This window comes from Piliocolobus tephrosceles, chromosome X (genome assembly GCF_002776525.5).
Source record: "Piliocolobus tephrosceles isolate RC106 chromosome X, ASM277652v3, whole genome shotgun sequence".
Lineage (NCBI taxonomy): Eukaryota > Metazoa > Chordata > Mammalia > Primates > Cercopithecidae > Piliocolobus > Piliocolobus tephrosceles.
Genome location: NC_045455.1, coordinates 93859987 through 93879833, shown reverse-complemented (window position 1 = coordinate 93879833; position 19847 = coordinate 93859987). Strand labels below are relative to the sequence as shown.

The following is a 19847-nucleotide window of genomic DNA, read 5'->3' as shown; positions in this document are numbered from 1 at the left end:
TAAATACAATTTGGGATTCTGGATAAGTTCTTGGAACAGAAGAAAGGTGTTAGTGGGCCTGTAGTCCCAACTCCTTAGGAGGCTGAGGTGGGTGGATGGCTTGAACCCAGGAGTTCTGGGCTGTAACGCACTATGTCGATTGGATGTCTGCATTAAGTTTGGCACCAATTTGGTGACGACCTGGGAGCAGGGGACTTCCAGGTTACCTCAGGAGGGGTGAACTGGCCCAGGTCAGAAATGGAGTAGGTAAAAACTCCCGTGCTGATTAGTAGTGGGATAGTGTATGTGAATAGCCACTACACTCCAGCCTGGGAAACACAGCAAGACCCTGTCTCGTAAAACAAATAAACACAAACAAAGAAAAAACATAGTAAGGCCCTGTCTCTTTAAAAAAAAAAAAAAAAAAAAAATAGTGGGGAAAGTGGTGAAATTTTAATAATTTCTGTAGTTAATTATAATATTGTTCCAGTGTTCATTCCTGGTTTTCATAATTTTTTACTGTGGTTATACAAGGGGTTAATATTAGGGGAAGCTCGTGAGGCACATAGAGGATAGGTTGCTGATTTAATCATAGGCCGAGATATGGAATGCCTGTTGCAGATGTGGTCATTTTTTATTGCATGATTTTTTTTATTATGTTATCTCAGTATACAACAGCATCAGATTCAATTTAAAATTCAATTAACTGAAAATAATATGAGGTGATCATTTGATGAGTAACCTTTATATTTGGCTAAATTCTAGTAAATACAGGCAGTGATAAATCTGTTACAGTCTTAGTTTTGCCTGGTGGCTGGGGAGTCTCTTTTGAAATTAACTATAAGAATCTTGATTTAAGAAGTGTGAACAACTTGCCTTAAAATTGAGTAGTTTTTGGCCGGGTACAGTGGCTCACGCCTGTAATCCCAGCACTTTGGGAGACTGAGACGGGCGGATCACAAGGTCAGGAGATTGAGACCATCCTGGCTAACACAGTGAAACCCCGTCTCTACTAAAAATACAAAAAATTAGCTGGACGTGGGACGTGGTGGCGGCGCCTGTAGTCCCAGCTACTCGGGAGGCTGAGGCAGGAGAATGGCCTGCACCTGGGGGGTGGAGCTTGTAGTGAGCTGAGATGGCGCCACTGCACTCCAGCCTGGGTGACAGAGCGAGACTCTGTCTCAAAAATAAAAAAAATTTTTTTGAGTAGTTTTGCAGTATGTATAAAGCAAAGAAAAAAAGATTATGTCTAGGAACTCATATATATTTGCAAGATGGAGCAAGTGAAGAAAATTGTCACAAACTGAAGAGATGTATCTGCCTGAGACTGCTACCAAGCAAGATAGCTTTATTTGTTAACAAGCCAAATAATCTGAGCTCTGCCTTTGTGTTTTACCTTAGTTGGAAGATAGAAAAATTGGCCTAAGACAGTACATTTTGAGAGAAATTTATTTGGAGTTCACAAGTTTCTGGTTTTACTTTCAGTGCTATAAATAAATTATTTAGTTTTTCATAGGTAACTTAATTCTTCAGAGGTTGTGGCAGGTATTGAAGGAAGACCAGGATGAAGGGCTTACATGAACTGGTTCAGCCTGTGACTTGACCACTTAGTAGTTATTCCTTTGTTTTGTTCCTTCACTTATTCCTTCGTTCCTTCTCTCTCCACCCATTTACTCACCTACCCACTTTCTTTTTTTTTGTTTTTTTGAGACAGAGTTTCGTTCTTGTCGCCCAGGCTGGAGTGCGTTGATGCGATCTCGGCTCACTGCAACCTCTGTCTCTTGGGTTCAAGTGATTCTCCTGCCTCAGCCTCCCGAGTAGCTGGGATTACAGGCGCCCACCACGCCTGGCTAATTTTTGTATTTTTAGTAGAGATGTGGTTTTACCATGTTGGCCAAGCAAGTCTCAAACCCTTGACCTCAGATGATCAGCCCACCTTGTCCTCCCAAAGTGCTGGGATTACAAGCGTGAGCCACTGCATCTGGCCCCACTTCCTTCCTTCCTTTTCTTTTTTTTTTTTCGAGATGGAGTCTCGCTCTGTGGCTCAGGCTGGAATGCAGTGGCACGATCTCAACTCACAGCAGCCTCCGCTTCCCAGGTTCAAGCGATTCTCCTGCCTCAGCCTCCTGCGTAGCTGGAATTACAGGCGCACACTACCACGCCCGGCTAATTTTTATATTATTATTATTATTATTATTATTATTATTTTGAGAAGGAATCTTGCTCTGTTGCCCAGGCTGGAGTGCAGTGGCACAATCTTGGCTCACTGTAACCTCGGCCCCCCAGGTTCAAGAGATTCTCCTGACTTAGCCTCCCAAGTAACTGGGATTATAGGTGCCTACTACCACACCAGGCTAATTTTTGTATTTTTAGTAGAGACAGGGTTTCACCATGTTGGCCAGGCTCGTCTTGAACTCCTGACCTCAGGTGATCTGCCTGCCTTGGCCTCCCAAAGTGCTGGGATTACAGGTGTGAGCCAGCGCACCTGGCCCCCACTTCCTTTCTTAAGTCATTTAGCAAATTATTATAAAGCCCTTCTTATGTCTTAGGCTCTGTGTTGGATGTGGAGCCATAGTGCCAGATAATAACAGCAAGGAGGTTTTATCCAGTAGGAATCTTTCAGAATCCTGCAAAAATATTTGAGACCTGTAAATAATTAATGGACCTCAAAATAAAACAAATTTTAAAATTGAAAATTTTTTTAGTTTTCAATTAAATGTAACATGAAGGATGTTAAAATTTGTCATAATTATTAGTTTTTCTCTCCTTAGTAGTTCCATTTGTGAATATAACCTAGGAAGTAATCCTTGACCTGAAGAGGTAATTTATATAATTATAAAGGTAGTCATTAGAGCATTTGTGGAGTAGAAATAATTGAAAGCAAACGTATATGGACAACAGGATTGCTTCCATCTGCTGTCATTAAATTTAGATTATAGATCATCTGTGTGGTATAATCACAAGGTCAATGCTCCTGTTCTTCCAGTCATTTCCAGTGTGGTATAATCTTTTTCATACCCTCTTCTATGGTTATAAAAATGATTCTTATTTTTTAGACAGAATCTCACTCTGTCACCCAGAATGGAGTGCAGTGGTGTGATCATGGCTCCCCACAGTCTCATCTTCTGGAGCTCAAGTGATTTTCCCACCCTAGCCTCCCTAGTAACAGAGACTACAAACCTGTGCCACCATGCCTGCCTTTTATATATATATATATATATATTTTTTTTTTTTTTTTTTTGAAGCGGAGCCTTGCTCTGTCACCCAGGCTGGAGTGCAGTGGCATGATCTCAGCTCACTGCAACCTCCGCCTCCCAGGTTTCGGTGATTCTCCTACCTCAGCCTCCTGAGTAGCTGGGATTACAAGCGCATGCCAACACGTCTGGGTAATTTTTTTGTATTTTTAGTAGAGATGAGGTTTCACCACGTGGGCCAGGCTGGTCTTGAACTCCTGACCTCAAGTGATCTGCCCGCCTCGGCCTACCAGAGTGCTAGGATTACAGACATGAGCCACTGCGCATGGCCCTGGCTAATATTTTCTATTGTTTGTGGAGAGAGGCTGTCACTCAAGTGATCCTCCCACCTTCACTTCTGCCTTCGCCTCTGAAAGTGCTGGGATTACAGGTGTGAGCCACCAAGTTTGGCCATAAAAATGATTGTTAAAAGCAGTAATAGGAATCCCATTCTTTTCGTTGCCCTTTTTCCTGACATTTGCATTGCAGACATTCTTTCTTGCCAGTAGATAGTAATCTACCTCTGTAACAGATGTGTTTCTTATCTCCCAGGGTGTCAGTGAACCTTGTTTCCCATTTATAACTGATTAATGTGTCCTTGACCTTTTGCTTTTATAAATAATGCCACAGAATATATCTCTGTATACATATGTCCCTGCACATTTGTGCATACACTTCTGTTTACTGGAAATAGGTTTGTTCATTTAAAATTATGTGGTAGAAGTTGGCCCCCAACAAGGTCACTATGTCTACTGTAATTGTCTTTGTAATTTGGAAGCTTTGAGACTAAAAAGTTTTGGTGTGTTTTTTTTTTTTTCTTTTTCTTTTTCTTTTTTTTTTTTGAGATGGAGTCTCGCTGTGTTGCACAAGCTGGAGTGCAGTCGCAGTCTCAGCTGTCTGCAACCTCCGCCTCCTGGGCTCAAGCGATTCTCCTGCCTCAGCCTCCCGAGTAGCTGGGATTACAGGCATGTACCACGGTGCCCAGCAAATTTTTGTATTTTAAGTAGAGACAGTGTTTCACCATGTTGCCAGGCTAGTCTTGAACTCCTGACCTCAGGTGATCCGCCTGCCTCAGCCTCCCAAAGTGCTGGGATTATAGGCGTGAGCCACCATACCGGACCAAACGTTTTTCTGTGTATCCTTATTCATTCAAGTGGCAATCTGACGTGAATCCATTTGCTGGCAAAGGTTGATCTGAACTCCTGTTATGTGAAACCTTTATTATCTCCAGAGTGTGAACGTTTTATCTTACTGCAGAAATATTAATGTGGATGATTGTGGGATGCTGCCCCGGATTCCACTAAGCATATAAGTAGTATTAGTATATTATTAGTATATTGACCCTTTTTATAAGTAGTATTAGTATGAGTATATTGACCCTTTTTAAAATGAGTAAAACCGAGTTTCAGCACATTTGGCCTTACTGGATCTTCCCATCCCCATACATACCCATGAATGTGAAGTATTTTCTTCACAGTAAAATGTATGAAATGTGTTAATATCCAGGAAAAGGATTCACCAATTTACTTAAAGATTATTTTTAAGGATTATACTAAGAGTTTATATTTTAGAGGCAAGACAACAATCTTAAAATAGTCCAGATTTTGCTTGAAATCCCTTAGGAACATTTTTGTTCATGTGGCCTGACGTGAAGTTCTGAGTTTTTTCTCTGGCAGTAGAAGAAATCACCGTATTTTTTTTTGAGATGGAGTCTCGCTCTGTCGCCCAGGCTGGAGTACAGTGGCATGATCTCGTCTCACTGCAAGCTCTGCCTCCCGGGCTCACGCCATTCTCCTGCCTCAGCCTCTGGAGTAGCTGGGTCTACAGGCGCCCACTACCACGCCCAGCTAATTTTTTGTATTTTCAGTACAGACGGGGTTTCACAGTGTTAGCCAGAATGGTCTTGATCTCCTGACCTTGTGATCCGCCTGCCTCGGCCTCCCAAAGTGCTGGGGTTACAGGCGTGAGCCACCACACCCGGCCATCACCATATCTTTTAATTAGTGGACTCAGATTTAGCAGGAGTGTTGTGCAACAAACAAGAACAAGGTATCTTGAAATTTGAAAGGCTACAATTCTAAATGTAGGAAAAGTACGTTACAAGAGAAACGTACTGGAAAACGAGACCTAATAAAGGGGCATCAGCTTTATATAGCCTTCACTATTTAAATTTCTGTTACAGTTTTATTGGTGGGTGGGCATACACGTTGAGCATCTATTATGGGAAATGTTTAATACCAGAAGAAGTATTTTGGATTTTTTCCCATTTCCAGTATTTGCATTGTGTTTACCAGGTGAGCATCCTAAATCTGAAATGCTCCATTGAGCATTTTTTTAAACATCATGTTGGCTATAAAGAAGTTCCAGCCGGGGCGTGGGGGCTCACGGCTGTAATCCCAGCACTTAGGGAGGTTGAGGCAGGCAGACCACTTGAGCCCAGGAGTTTAAGACCAGTCTGGGCAACATGGCAAGACCCTGTGTCTAGAAAAGTACAAAAAATTATCTGGGCATAGTGGCACATGCCTGTAGTCCCAGCTACTTGGGAGGCTAAGGTTGGAGGATTGCTTGAGCCTGGGAGGTCAAGGCTGCAGTGAGCCGAGCTGAGATTGGGACACTACACTCCAGCATGGGTGACAGAGTAAGACCCTGTCTCAAAAAAACCCCAAAAATCCAGATTTTGGAGCATTTCATATTTAGAAAATTCAGAAATGCTTTCAGATTTTTGGATTAGGGAAACTCAACCTGTGTATATTTGAATTTGCATTGGTTTAAATGCCAATATAATGTGAATCTGTTACTTAAATATTACTATATAGGCTTTTCCTCTTAATCATTTATAACTTCATTACTGATTTAATCGTAATCCTGCTATATGTAGATAGTGATTTTCCTTTGAAGACACCTGTAGTGCAGGGATCAGCGAACTTCTGGAACTAGATATTAAATATTTCAGGCTTTGTAGGTTACATTGCCTCTGTCTCAGCTACTCACTGCTTTAGCCCCAAAGTAACTATAGACAGTAATGTAAATGTTTATGCTATAACACTTCATTTCTAAAAACAGATTGTGGGCTGACACCTGCTTCAGGGGATTTCTTTTAGTGGGTTGATGAAAATGGGGAGAGAGGAGTTGGTAAGGCTTCCTTTTGGAAATAGGATTTTTGTCTAGGCATTGTGGTTTTTTGAGGTGGCTTATCTCTGGATATGTTCTGAGTGCCTTTAAGAACTGTGCAATGTCAGTGATAGATCAGTAGATCTGACTTTTTCCCTTTCTTTTTCTTTTTTTTTTTTTTTGAGACAGGGTCTCACTGTTGCCCAGTCAGGAGTGCAGTGGGGCCATCTCCACTCACTGCAACCTCTGCCTCCTGAGTTCAACCTGTTCTGGTGCCTCAGCCTCTCGAGTAGCTGGGATTATAACACACCTGGCTAAATTTTGTATTTTTCATAGAGATGGGGTTTCACCATGTTGGCCAGGCAGGGCTTGAATTCCCGACCTCAGGTGATCTACTCGCCCCAGCCTCCCAAAGTGCCGGGATTACAGGTGTGAGCCACCATGGCTGGCTGAGATTTTTTCCTTTTTATAGTAAGAGAGTACATGTTTCAGCTTTTTTTTTGACTCTTAATTTCTTGAATATACACAATTAACTATCCTAGTTATGATTTTACTTTGTGTTTCTGGTTTACCTTAGGTAAATTACTTTATGTCTTTGGCTTATTTGATTTATTAAAGGCTTGGAGTGACATAGAAGGAAGGTAAATTTAGGATGCTATGACCAGTCGTGATTACAGGTGTGGCATAATGTGATTGCATAAATGATTTTATTTTACATACAATAAAATGTCCAATGACAACTCACATGTCACGATGCTGACATTTTTATTTAAAACATTTTCAGACATGAGGAGGAGCATCGGCGGCGTGAGGAAGAAATGATCCGACACAGAGAACAGGAGGAACTGAGGCGACAGCAAGAGGGCTTTAAGCCAAACTACATGGAAAATGTAAGTAAACTACTGGTTAACTAAAATTATTTTATATTTTCAGGTTTATGATGTATATTTAGAATTCTTTAGATTTTGGTTTATACAGTGGTCTTTTCTAATCTTTCAAAATTTATGATGTTTGAGAAATTAGTGATTTTCTTGACCTCTCATGCGTGGTAAAGTAAAATTAGTTGTTTGAAGATAATGTTTATGTTTTATGAAGTGGATGTCGTATTTTTTCCTATTATTTTAGTTGATCTTTAAAAAACATGCTATTAACTTAGAAATCTTGATATATACATCATTTCCACTTTTCTGATTTTCACCATATAGTAATATTGAAACATCTTTATTTTGGAAGATTTCAGACATGTACAAAAGGATTCTAGTGTGTACTCATCATCAGCCATAACACTTATAAACATATGGCCGATCTTTTACATCTTTAAGTATAACCACTTTATTTCCCAATTTATTTTATTTGAAATACCTGACTTCATATAATTTTATTATTTTCAGTATGTCTAAAAGATGAAGACTTTTTTAAAAAACCTTTATCATATTTTAAAAATGGTCAGTTCTTTCATTTTAACTAATTAAAGCCCAGATTTGCACAGGTCTTAAATTATTTTTTTTTAAACATTTGATTTCTTTGAATTGGCTGATATATCCAGCCTCTTTTAGTCTAGGTTTTCTCTTCCTGTCTTTAATATTTTATTTATCTTTTTTTTCTTGAGCCGGAATCTTGCTCTGTCAACCAGGCTGGAGTGCAGTGGTGCAATATCATCACTGCAACCTCTGCCTCCCAGGTTCAAGCGGTTCTCCTGCCTCAGTCTCCCAAGTAGCTGGGATTACAGGTGTGCGCCACCACACCTGGCTAATTTTTGTATTTTTAGTAGAGATGGGGTTTCACTCTGTTGGCCAGGCTGGTCTCGAACTCTTGACCTCAAGTGATCTACCCACCTCAGCCTCCAAAAGTGCTGGGATTACAGGTGTAAACTGCCATGCCTGGCTGACATTTCTAAAATAGATCATCTGTTGTTTCATAAGATTATGCTCATAGAAAAGCATTAAGGTGACAATATACCTTCTTTTCTAGTAGCTTCTTAAAGTGTGTATCGCATACTTGAAGCATCATGATAAAATCAATTTGGCTAGAGTGTAAGTTGGCAAGCTATAGCCTGGGACTACGGCCTGGTTTTTATTACTCCACCACAGAGATATTGATGGTGTTTATGTTTTTAAAGGGTTATTGCAAAAGAAAGAAGAAGATTAGAAATGACTTGTGACCCACAGTAACTTAAAATATTTGCTTTCTGACCTTTTTATAATGTCTGTGGAAACCTGGGCTGGAATCTTTATTTATTTATTTTTTTCATTTTAAAATTAGTATTTACGGTAGATAGACCGCAAAGTCACTATGCTCTTAACTTTTTGGTTTCAAATAGTATGTAAATGAGGTATCCATGTTTCAAATAGTATGTAAATGAGGTATAATAATTGTGTAACACTGACTAGTGTTCTGTTAGTTTTTTTGTGATTAGAAATGATACGAATCTGCACAAGTTTTTCATTATTTTGGTGTCAGTTTTATTTGGTTCCAAGCTTCACAATGCTTCTTATTACTATGAAGTTAATCAAGTACTAAAAGCAATATGAGTGAAAGCTCTACCTATCTCAAATATTTTGTGTTAATGGTAATATATTAATAGGAAAACATTGTATTAAGAATGCATTGAGGCCATTCTGTCAGTTGTTCTTCATTTACTTTGAAAACTGTCTTTGGAGAAAATTGTTAAACAATTTTAATGCTATGTGTGTGTGTGTGTTTTTTTTTTTTTAAGCTTTGAAATTAGGCCCTCTTATGTGCTTTCTCTTATTTCACTGTTCAGTTTAAAGGGAGGAATCAAATGGTAAGTGTTCAACTTGTCCAAGTAATGAGTAAAGTTGATTTTCTTCGTTAATTTTAAGATGCCACCTCTCTCTTCTTGTCTTCCTAATAGAAATAGTCCAACACAACTAAGATTTACGAGACTTTCAAGTATAAAATAAATACTGATTTACATATTTCATGTTTGAAATAATAATTTCATGTAACAAAGAATGAGGGAAAACACTTGTCATATCTGGTCATCTTTTTCTTTGTCAGCCTTCAACTTGACCATAATTTTATGACACATGGGAATATGTTTTTAAGAGTTTCAAGCATATAAGCCAGTACATCATCAATATCAGTTGTCATTTTTATTTAATACTTTATTTTTCCTTAGAAGACAAACTTTTTGATAATTGCTGTTGGAACTATAAATTAAACGACATTTTTTACTCATTTAGGATAACATTCAACTGCCTTAAGAATTAATACATTTTTATAATATGTCTTAATTGCATTTAGGTTTGCCTTTACCATAATATAGAGTGTATTTGATTTTTTTTCCAGGCAGTATTTACTAAGTGGAAATTTTCTACTTATCACAATTTTTGGACACATTAAAAGCAGTTATTCTGGAAGCAATGGGAATTTTATAAGATTGTTTTTTATAATTGTCTTGTGATTGTTTTCATATTAGGTTACTCCACCATCTGTAGATTAAATAGTTTAAACACTTCAGTACTTACCAGTCTTTATTTATGGGAAAAATTTGCATTGGAGTAAATGACAGATTTTAGCTCTAGCATTTTGTTGGTGCAGTTTCTTGGAGTAAACATTGCTTCTTGGAAAAATGTTAATGTCATGAAAATATCCAAATGTCCATCTTATTTTAGCTTTAGTTGTTATATCATGTAGTTATGAAATATTTGAGTTAGGAATATTGGGGTGATGTTTAAATTTTATGTTACTTGGTTTTAAAATCTGAGAAGTTTCTTTCTTTCTTTCTTTTTTTTTTTTTTTTAATTTATTTGTTGAGACAGAGTTTCGCTCTTATTGTTCAGGCTGGAGCGCAATGGGATGATCTCAGCTCACTGCAACCTCTGCCTCCTGGGTTCAAGTGACTCTCCTGCTTCAGCCTCCCGAGTAGCTGGGATTACAGGTGCCTGCCACCTTGCCCAGCTAATTTTTGTATTTTTGGTAGAGATGGGCTGTCACCATGTTGACCAGGCTAGTCTCGAACTCCTGACCTCAGGTGATCCGCCTGCCTTGGCCTCTCAAAGTGCTGGGATTACAGGCATCAGCCACCACGCCTGGCTGAGAAGTTTCTTTTTCTTGTATGGTACATGTTAATGCTTGCCTCTTCAATAAAGAAAAGAGTAATTCTTCATACCCTTTTCAGTTTTCCTGCATTCAGCTAAATATATACCTGACTTGCTATTAAAGCTTATTAGTCCCATTTGACTAGTTGGGAATAGCCCTAAGTATTTCAACACAGTTTATTCAACACACATAATAAACTTGAAAATAAAGGTATGTTATATGCTAAGGCAACAGTTGGACTCAGTTGTATTTCTTTGCTTGTCAGAGGCATTGCATTGTAGCACCCAAGGGACTGTGAGGCCAGAAGGATTAAGGGAGTGTTGGCAGAGGCTAACAGTGTAGTGCTTCATCCAAGGACAGTGCAAAAAATGTTTTTTTTTTTCTTTTAGAGATGGGGTCTTGATATGTTGCCCAGGCTGGGCTCAAGCAGTCCTCCTTCCTCATCCTCCTGAGTGGCTGATAAAACAAGCATACGCCACTGTGCCCACCAGAACAGTGTTTTAGCAGTGTACATGATAAATACTCAAGGAGCTTTTAAAAAATGTGGGTTCCTAGATCATACTACAAAAAACAAAAAATTGATGTGTTTTTTGATCCAGGTAGATTGTAATACATTGATCTTTGATCACATTTTTTTGCTAGTTCCAGTAGTTTTCAACCTTGCAATATATTTGTGGAACTTAAGGAAAAATGCCTGAGATTCAGTCCACCAAGTATTTTGATTCAGTATGTCTAGGTCTAGGTTGGTACCAGGAGATCTACATGTTAAAGAAAACTCTACACCTTGCTTATTTCTTTCTGTTAGCAGAGATTCAAAACTACTGGCCTTGTATTGAAATGAGACGTATTGAAATGAAAATAGTTGAATTTTTCGTGGGTCCTGGGAGTGTTAGTGGAAGGCATGCTTGATGTGGTTCAACATGGCATAAGATTTATATAGGATGCAATTTGTTTATTGATGGTATCTTGCTGTGTTGCCCAGGCTGGAGTGCAGTGGCTATTGACAAGTGTGATTATAGCACACTACAGCCTCAAACTCCTGGGCTTAACTACCTCAGCCTCCCAAGTAGCTGGGAGAGTAGGCATGCTGCTGTGCCCATCTTTCTTTGTTTTTTTCTCTTTTGATTGTGTCTCCTTATGTTACCCACGCTGGTCTTGACCTCCTCAAGCTATCCTCCTGTCTCAGCCTCCTGAATAGTGGGACAATAGTTGCCTACCACTGCATATGGTTATATATCCATCTTTAGAACATGGTTTAAACAATATGACATTCTACGTGAATAGTTCCCTGCAGAATTTGGGTGTGGCAACCTTGATATGGGCTTTCAGACTATATGTGCAGGACATACTATCTCAAACTATGCATTAATTTTTCATGCATAGTTGTAGTAGTTTTAATTGTCTCATCCAGACCAGGGGTTGACAGCCTAGAATAGACCAGGCTCAGTTCACATGCTGCCTGTTTTTGTAATACTTGTCTTTGTTTGTTTTGTTTGTGACTTCTTTGCCCTACAAAAACTGATTTGAGTAGTTGTGACACAACTATATGAGACTGTATTGAGACTACATGGCCTGCCAAGCCTAAAAAATATTTACATCTGGCCCCTTACCTGAAGTGTTTGCTGACCTCTGATTTAGAGCCAGTCTGAGAGTTGAAGGGAATCTATAGAAAGTGGCTCATGTTAACCAAACTCATAGAACTTGTGAAGAATAATGCAAATCTATTCATTTATATTTTCTTTTCCAGTGTTTTTAGAAGGCTCACTGAGCACAGCACCTCATATTCCAGATCCAGGGATTCCTGAGGAATCCAAATTAATATTCAGAAGGTTCATTGGTAGTCATTGTTATAAACCAGAGGAAACGTTATGGGAAGAAATGGTAAAGAGTCACTGCCTTGCAGCTGATACCTGGGATTTTAAAATCTTTTTTTCCTTTTTGAGACGGAGTCTTGCTCTGTCGCCCAGGCTGGACTTCAGTGGTGCGATCTCGGCTCACTTGCAACCTCTGCCTCCTGGGTTCAGGTGTTTCTCCTGCCTCAGCCTCCCAGGTATCTGGGATTAGAGGCGTGCGCCACCACAACTGGCTAATTTTTTGTTTTTTATTTTTTATTTATTTTTTTGAGGCGGAGTTTTACTCTTGTTGCCCAGGCTGGAGTGCAATGGCACGATCTCGGCTCACCGCAACCTCCGCCTTCCAGGTTCAAGCAGTTCTCCTGCCTCAGCCTCCCTAGTAGCTGGGATTATAGGCATGTGCCACCACACCCAGCTAATTTTGTATTTTTAGTAGAGACGGGTTTCTCCGTGTTGTTCAGGCTGGTCTTGAACTCCCGACCTCAGGTGATCCACCCGCCTCGGCCTCTCAGAGTGCTGGGATTACAGACGTGAGCCACTGCGCCTGGCCTTATTTTTTATTTTTAAGACTGAGTCTCACTGTCTCGCCAGGCTGGAGTGCAGTGACACGATCTCAGCCCAGTCCAACCCCTGCCTCCGGGATTCAAGTGATACTCCTGCCTCAGCCTACCAAATAGCTGGGACTACAGGCACGTGCCGCCACACCCGGGTAATTTTTGTATTTTTCGTAGAGATGAGGTTTCACCATGTTGGCCAGAATGGTCTCGATCTCTTGACTTCAGGTGATTCGCCTGCTTGGCCTCCCAAAGTGCTGGGATTACATGTGTGAGCCACCACACCAGGCCCATACCCGGCAAAGTTTTGTATTTTTAGTAGAGACAGGGTTTCACCATGTTGGTCAGGCTGGTCTCGAACTCCTGACCTCGTGACCCGACCGCCTCAGCCTCCCAGAGTGTTGGGATTAAAGGTGTGAGCCACCGCACCCAACCAAAATCCCTTTAGTTCTAGTCAGTAGAGGTATAAAGAAGTCTTCTTTCAAATGTTAACCCCTCTTGATCATTATTGTTGAATTTGGCCTGTTTGTCTTTAACCAGTCAGCCTCTTTTCTTGCCTTCTGCGTGGGATTTTTGTTGTTTGTTTGTTTACCTATCATCTCTTGATATTAATCGTAACCTAACTTTCCCTGATGTGTCATGTGTAAAACTGAAAAACAAAAACTATCCAGTAAAAAAAAAACAATTCCATTAATGTATGCTGTCAGGGAAGAGTGATCTCATTGTTATTTACTAATGAATAGGTACAATTTTATTTTCTGAAATGGTTTGTGAAGATTCCAGAGCAGAAGTTACAGTTTTGTGGTTTCCACATGGCCGTCCCTCTTTTTCTACAGTTTTTAAAGCTCTAATGAGTTATTTATGTTGCTTAAGAAGATTTGTTTTTTGAAATCTAAGCTCCTGAAGCATTCAAACAAAAGACACATTTTACAGGGGATTTTGATGGCCTCTTCATTCACTTACGGAAATAACTAAAGAATTGTTTGCTGAAGGATTTGATGTCAGATTTAAGTGTGACCTACTGGGCTGGTAGGCTTATTTCTGGTATAATGATGGCCCAGTCCTAGTGGTTTGGACATGTTGGTGAAAATCAAAATGGATAATAACAGACATTGCAATGGTCTCATATGTAATGTTCTAGTTGTGACTAGTTTCGGTTGTTAATGTTTTTACATATTCATTTAAATAATTTATTACAAGCCAAGGAATTTTCTCAGTATTTGGCATGGTACATAATTGTAACTTGACTCAGACTTTTGTGATCAAATAAAAACAAAAAGATACGTAAGTTTGTAATGTTTACACATATTCTTGGAATTGATTTGTAGGATTTTGCTGATTTGGGATATTTGGGTTGAAGGTATATGTCAGTTTTAACCAGGTGTTGAGTTATTTGATCACTCCTCCAAAGATTATTTAATAGTTTTAATAATATCTAATGATGCATGGGAAACCATAGAATGTTTCATATAAAATGGGACAAATGAACATGGATACTATTAAACTACTTCTGCAATAGGCATGAAATGGGCTTTCTTAGGTGAACCAGGAGGTACGGTTAGCTTAATCGTATGCTATGATTATTAGTATTGGTTTTCTGTGTTTTATCATCATATTTGTTAATCTTTTTTGAATGACCACTTGGAAATGGTGACTTAATCTCTTATACTGTGTACACACTTCGTCAGAGGACCCTTCATTGTATTGATTAACTTTTTTTTTGGTCTTACCTTCCATTAGAGTTTCAGAGAGGTTCATAATCCAGAAAAATTATCATGTTTTCTTTTTTCCCTTTGGAGAATATCTGTTCAGACTCAGGTCATGTATTTCTTCTGATTCCTCACCCCAGCTGTGATCCTTTTCATTAAAATAATTTAAAAGAAAAAATTTTTTTAAGGACGGAGTCTCGCTCTGTTGCCCAGGCTGGAGTGCAGTGGAGTGATCTTGACTCACTCTAACCTCTGCCTCCTGGGTTCAAGTGATTCTTGTGCCTCAGCCTTCCAAGTAGCTGAGATTACAGGTGAGTGCCACTACATCCGGCTAATTTTTGTATTTTTAGTGGAGATGGGGTTCCACCATGTTGGCCAGGCTGATCTTGAACTCCTTACCTCAAGTGATCCACCTGCCTTGGCCTCCAAAAGTGCTGGGATTACAGGTGTGAGCCACTGCACCTGGTCCTTTTTATGTTTAATATAGTTTATTCTTAATACTTCCCAAGTTGTATTCTAATTTTGTTTTGACTTTGTGTTCTCTGAATTTTTCGAGGTCATAAATTCTATGTTTGTCATGTTATAGTTACTGAGATGTAAACTGAGAGAATTAAGTAGCTGTTTAAAGTCTTGTTTTTCCAATGCCAGTGCAGCTCAGTTATGGTTTTCAGTTTGTATGGATCACCAGACCTTGGCATTTATTGAATATTAATGCCTCAGGTATTACACAGTTGATACTTTGGAAAACATAGGTGGCACTGAGGTACAACTGCTGATAACATTTTTATAGACTTCATATGTGATTAAATAATGAAGAGTAATTTTTAAAAGCAGCCAAAGAAACCGTTTTTTTTGTGCTTGGTTTTCAACACACCTAACTTTTTACTTCAGAGTATTAGACTTACAGGACGACTGGGATGTTACCATTTTGGAAGAAAAATTTGGTCACTGTTTCCTGTATTCAAAACATAGTGCTGAGCACTGTAGAGGATACAAAGGATGTTAGAGGATTTTAGGTGTTGAGTACTTACACAGAGTAATGTTAAAAGAAACAGCTCAAACGTTCTGAGAGTTTACAAAATGAAATTCTTTACTGAAGGTGTCTAGCTTGTTATTAAGTAGTCTTGGCACTGTTGTGGTACTTGTGTGTGTGTGTGTGTGTGTGTGTGTTTATAAAATGATGTGATTTATTTATTATTCCTGCTGTGTTGTAGGAATACCTCATGTCTTTTCATTTGAAATGGTAAGTTCTTCTAATAATTTTTGGTTCAGAACGATAAGATTTCTTAGCTAATGTTAACTCCTGTTTGAGCAATCAGAAGAGGAGAGTCAAGACCGGCAAATAGACGTGGGTAACTAATGTAAACATATCTTGTGCATTGTCTACTATATAATACAACTAATAATAATTTTACTTATTAGTTTGAATTAGTGACAGAAGATCCTTGGAAGGCATAAAAATTTAACTTTTTGCTTCTGCTTTGTGACTTGTTTAATGTATTTGGAGCCACCTTACAGTGCTTGTTCTATATAGTGACAATAAATTATGTTTTAGGCTAGTCAGTATCTAAGATCTTCTATACTTCATATCGAGGATAGTATCTCTGTAGTATCATCTAAAATGTTAGAACTTTATACTAAAACTAAAAAATTATGTCTATTTATGTTCAGTATTAAGGTAACAACTAGTGAGAAGTAGGCTGTAGGAACTCTGGTTTGTAAGCATCTTCTACTGATGAGATGCAGTTATATGAGTTAGATTGGTAATTATTATAATTAGAAACTTTCAAAGGGTTTTACTTATTTGAGTTAGATTGATAATTAGTATAATTACAAACTTTCAAAGACTTTTACAATTTAAGGTAACTGAAAGTTTATGGGTAAGTTTGCTTCTTTTCTGAATGGTATCTTACACTACATTGTGCACTATTTCAAACCCTGGCTTTTCTGGTTGTAAGTTTACCATGGTTTTCTTAAGAAAACTTCTTCATTTGGTTTATTATTGTTTTTTCTATATTTGGTTTTAACCAATTGATTTGATTGTTACAGTAGTTTATTTTATAATGGCAAATTTTAAATAACTTTGATTTTTATTTTGGTACCACTTAAATGTGTAAAAAATGACATGTATTTGAATCTGTAGCTTTGACTTACCTACTTAGAAGAAAATATGTATTAACTTATCACCATTTCAAGGCCTCTGGTAAATTATTAAGATGATTTATCTAATGCCTAATACCCCAAACCCCAAACAGAAATGGACACTCTCCTGTGTAAAATGTGTACTTAACTCATATGTTGGCCTTCTGTGCCTTGTTTTCCTCTTTTCTGCTTTTTTCTGTTGATGGGACCAGTTTGGAATTGCTGCTTGCGCAGTTTATATTTGTTCTTTTCTTTCACGTTTCATACCTTGACCTGGCCAGTTATGATAGTTTTACTTTGGTAAGGAAATGCACTGGATAAGAAAGAGGTTTTGGATCAAGAAATGCAAACCAGTCACCAGCATTAAGTGAACTTTGGTAAGATTTTATTGCTAGTATTGTTTGTCTTACAGCTGATATCCTTGCTTATTTTTTTTTTAGGAGTTCTGGGTAAAATAACTAAATTTGAAGAATAATTAAATATTATTAATCAATTTTAAGTTTTAAAAGCGCTTCTTCAGAGTGAGTTTACAGTGACAGTTGAAACTGGTAATCTTGAAAATACTCTCAGGTGTTTGCATTATAAATGCATTATAATGCATTGTAAATAAAATTCTTAGGAGCAGTATTGTGTGCCAGCTACTTGGGAGGCTGAGGTGGAAGGATCAATTGAGCTTAGGAATTCGAGGCCAGCTTGGACAACATAGTGAGAGGCCCGTCTCTTAAAATCTCAGCTGAATAGAAGCTTCTTTAACAATTAATTTATGTAAAATACTTGTTTCCTTTTGTCCCTTGATGTATGCTAGATTGTGTTTACATTTAATTGATCTTCGGTTGTAATGCCACCCTATGTATTAAAAAGCAGCCATTAATTTTTGTACACATTCAGTTGAATTTGACAGTAATATCAGAGCAATCTGTTCACTCAATTACCTGAACGAGGCTTTCAAAATACATTGTTGAATGTATTTGGTTTAAGAGGCACATGTCAAGTTAATGAACACAGTAAGTTTCCCTACTTCTATTTGTCGCCTCTATTTCTGATTTAGTATTTAACAAGTAACAACTACTTTTTGTTTCATGACTAAACCTTGCAGTATAAAGTAAGATGTAATTACCTGGGTGCAGTGGCATGATTGTAGTCCCAGCTACTTGAGAGCCTGAGGCAGGAGGATCGGTTGAGCCCAGTGAGTGTAAGTCCAGCCTGGGCAACATAGTGAGACTCATCTTTATTTATTATTATTTTTAATGTAATTGTATTCAAAAGGATTCATTGTAAAGTTTGAATATTTTAGTAGTGTGTTTTTCAAAAGAGCTTTAGGTCCACAGCAAGATTGAGTGGAAGATACAGAGATTGCCTGTCTACCCCATGCCACATACATACAGCTTCTTCTGCTATCAAAATGTTTTACCAGAATGATGTATCTATAAAAATTGCTGAAGCTACATTGACACGTTTTTATCAACCGAAGTCAATAGTTTACCTTTAGATTTGCTCTGGGTGTACATTCTGAGGGTTTTGACAAATCTGTGACATGAACCTATCATTATAGTATCATACGGAGTATTTTCACCTCCTTAAAAATCTTCTGTGCTCTGCTTCTTTTTCCCTTCCACCACCCCTTGGCAACCATTGATCCTTCTATCTCCCTTGTTTAGTTTTTTTCCAGAACGTCATATAGTTGGAATCATACAGTATATAGCCTCTTCAGATTGGCTTCCAGTCACCTGGCAATATGCATTTCAGTTTCCTCTATGTCTTTTCATGGGTCAGTAGCTCATTTCTTTTTAGCGCTGAATAATATTTTGGTTGTACCACAGTTCACCCATTCACATACTAACAGACATCTTGGTTGCTTCCAGGTTTTAGCAATTATGAATCAAGCTGCTATAAACATTCCTTTGTAGGTTTTTGTGTAGACATAAGTTTACACCTCCTTTGGGTAAAAAACAAAGAGTGATATTGGTGTATCAGATGGTAAGAGTATATTTAATTTTATCAGAAACTGCCAGCCTGTCTTGCAAAATGGTTACACCTGTTTGTATTCCCTTCAGCAATACGTTAAAGTTCTGGTTGTGTCACATCTTTGCCAGCATTTGTTTTCTCAGTGTTTCGGATCGTCACCATTCTAGTAGATTTTGTGGCACTATCTCATTTTAATTTGCAGTTCCATCAATGTAATTTGCAATTCTGTCAATGACATACGATGTAAAGTTTCATTTAAACAATCATATAACTGAGGAGTATTTTCCCAAATATTCATGTGTGAAGGTATTTAGGAATGCATGCATTGAGGGGAGAAAACCCACCTTTGGGTATATTTATATAAAGAGATTGTCTTATGTTTTTTAAACTACCTCTCACTAACTAGCAGCGAATAATACAGTGTATTGGAAATTATTGTGTTTAATTGCCTGAATTTAAAATGTTAAGTTTTCCAAGCATTTACTATTGATTAAGTTGAAAGTTTACATGCTATTGAGTTGTATCAATGGAAATGTATATTTTTTCCCTTTTCATTTTAAAACATTTAAAAAGTTTTTTGAGTGAGGTCTCATTCTGTCACCCAGGCTGGAGTGCAGTGACACAATCATAGGTCACCGTACCTCTAATTCCTGACCTCAAGGGATCCTCCTGCCTTGGTCACCAAAACCCTGAGATTATAGGCACTGGACACCATGCCTGACCCTTATTTACTTTTTTTTTTTTTTTTTTAAAGTGAAGTCTCCCTCTGTTGCCCACGCTGGAGTGCAGTCGCTGGAACTCAGAGACCCCATCTCCTGAGTTCAAGTGATTCTCCTGCCTTAGCCTTACGAGTAGCTGGGACTACAGGGGTGCACCACTACTCCCGACTAATTTTTTTTTGAGATGGAGTTTTACTCTGTTGCCCAGGCTGGAGTGCAGTGGCATGATCTTGGCTCACTGCAGTCTCTACCTTCTGGGTTCAAGCGATTCTCCTGCCTCAGTCTCCTGAGTAGCTGGGACTACAGGCGTCCGCCACAACACCTGGCTAATTTTTTGTGTTTTTAATAGAGATGGGGTTTCACCATGTTGATCAGGCTGGTCTTGAACTCCTGACCTCAGGTGATCTGCCTGCCTCTGCCTCCCAAAGTGCTGGGATTACAGGCATGAGCCACCATGCTCGGCCTTAAGTTTTTGTAATTTTAGTATTTGCGGAGTCTCACCATGTTGGCCAGGCTG

The 19847-nt window shown here is 38.5% G+C and overlaps 1 protein-coding gene across 8 annotated transcripts in view; it reads left to right on the top strand.

Moving 5' to 3' along the window:
- The window catches only part of PSPC1 (paraspeckle component 1), a 114549-nt gene that overhangs the window by 47032 nt on the left and 47670 nt on the right, over positions 1 to 19847 (top strand). For all 8 annotated transcript variants that reach the window (XR_002726055.3, XR_002726054.3, XR_002726050.3 and 5 more), the window contains exon 6: positions 7108 to 7213. Coding sequence is in view for 1 of the 8 variants with exons in the window: in XM_023190645.3 (XP_023046413.1) it covers positions 7108 to 7213 (106 nt within the window). In the remaining 7 variants the exon portion in view is untranslated. The remainder of the gene's footprint in view (positions 1 to 7107; positions 7214 to 19847) is intronic.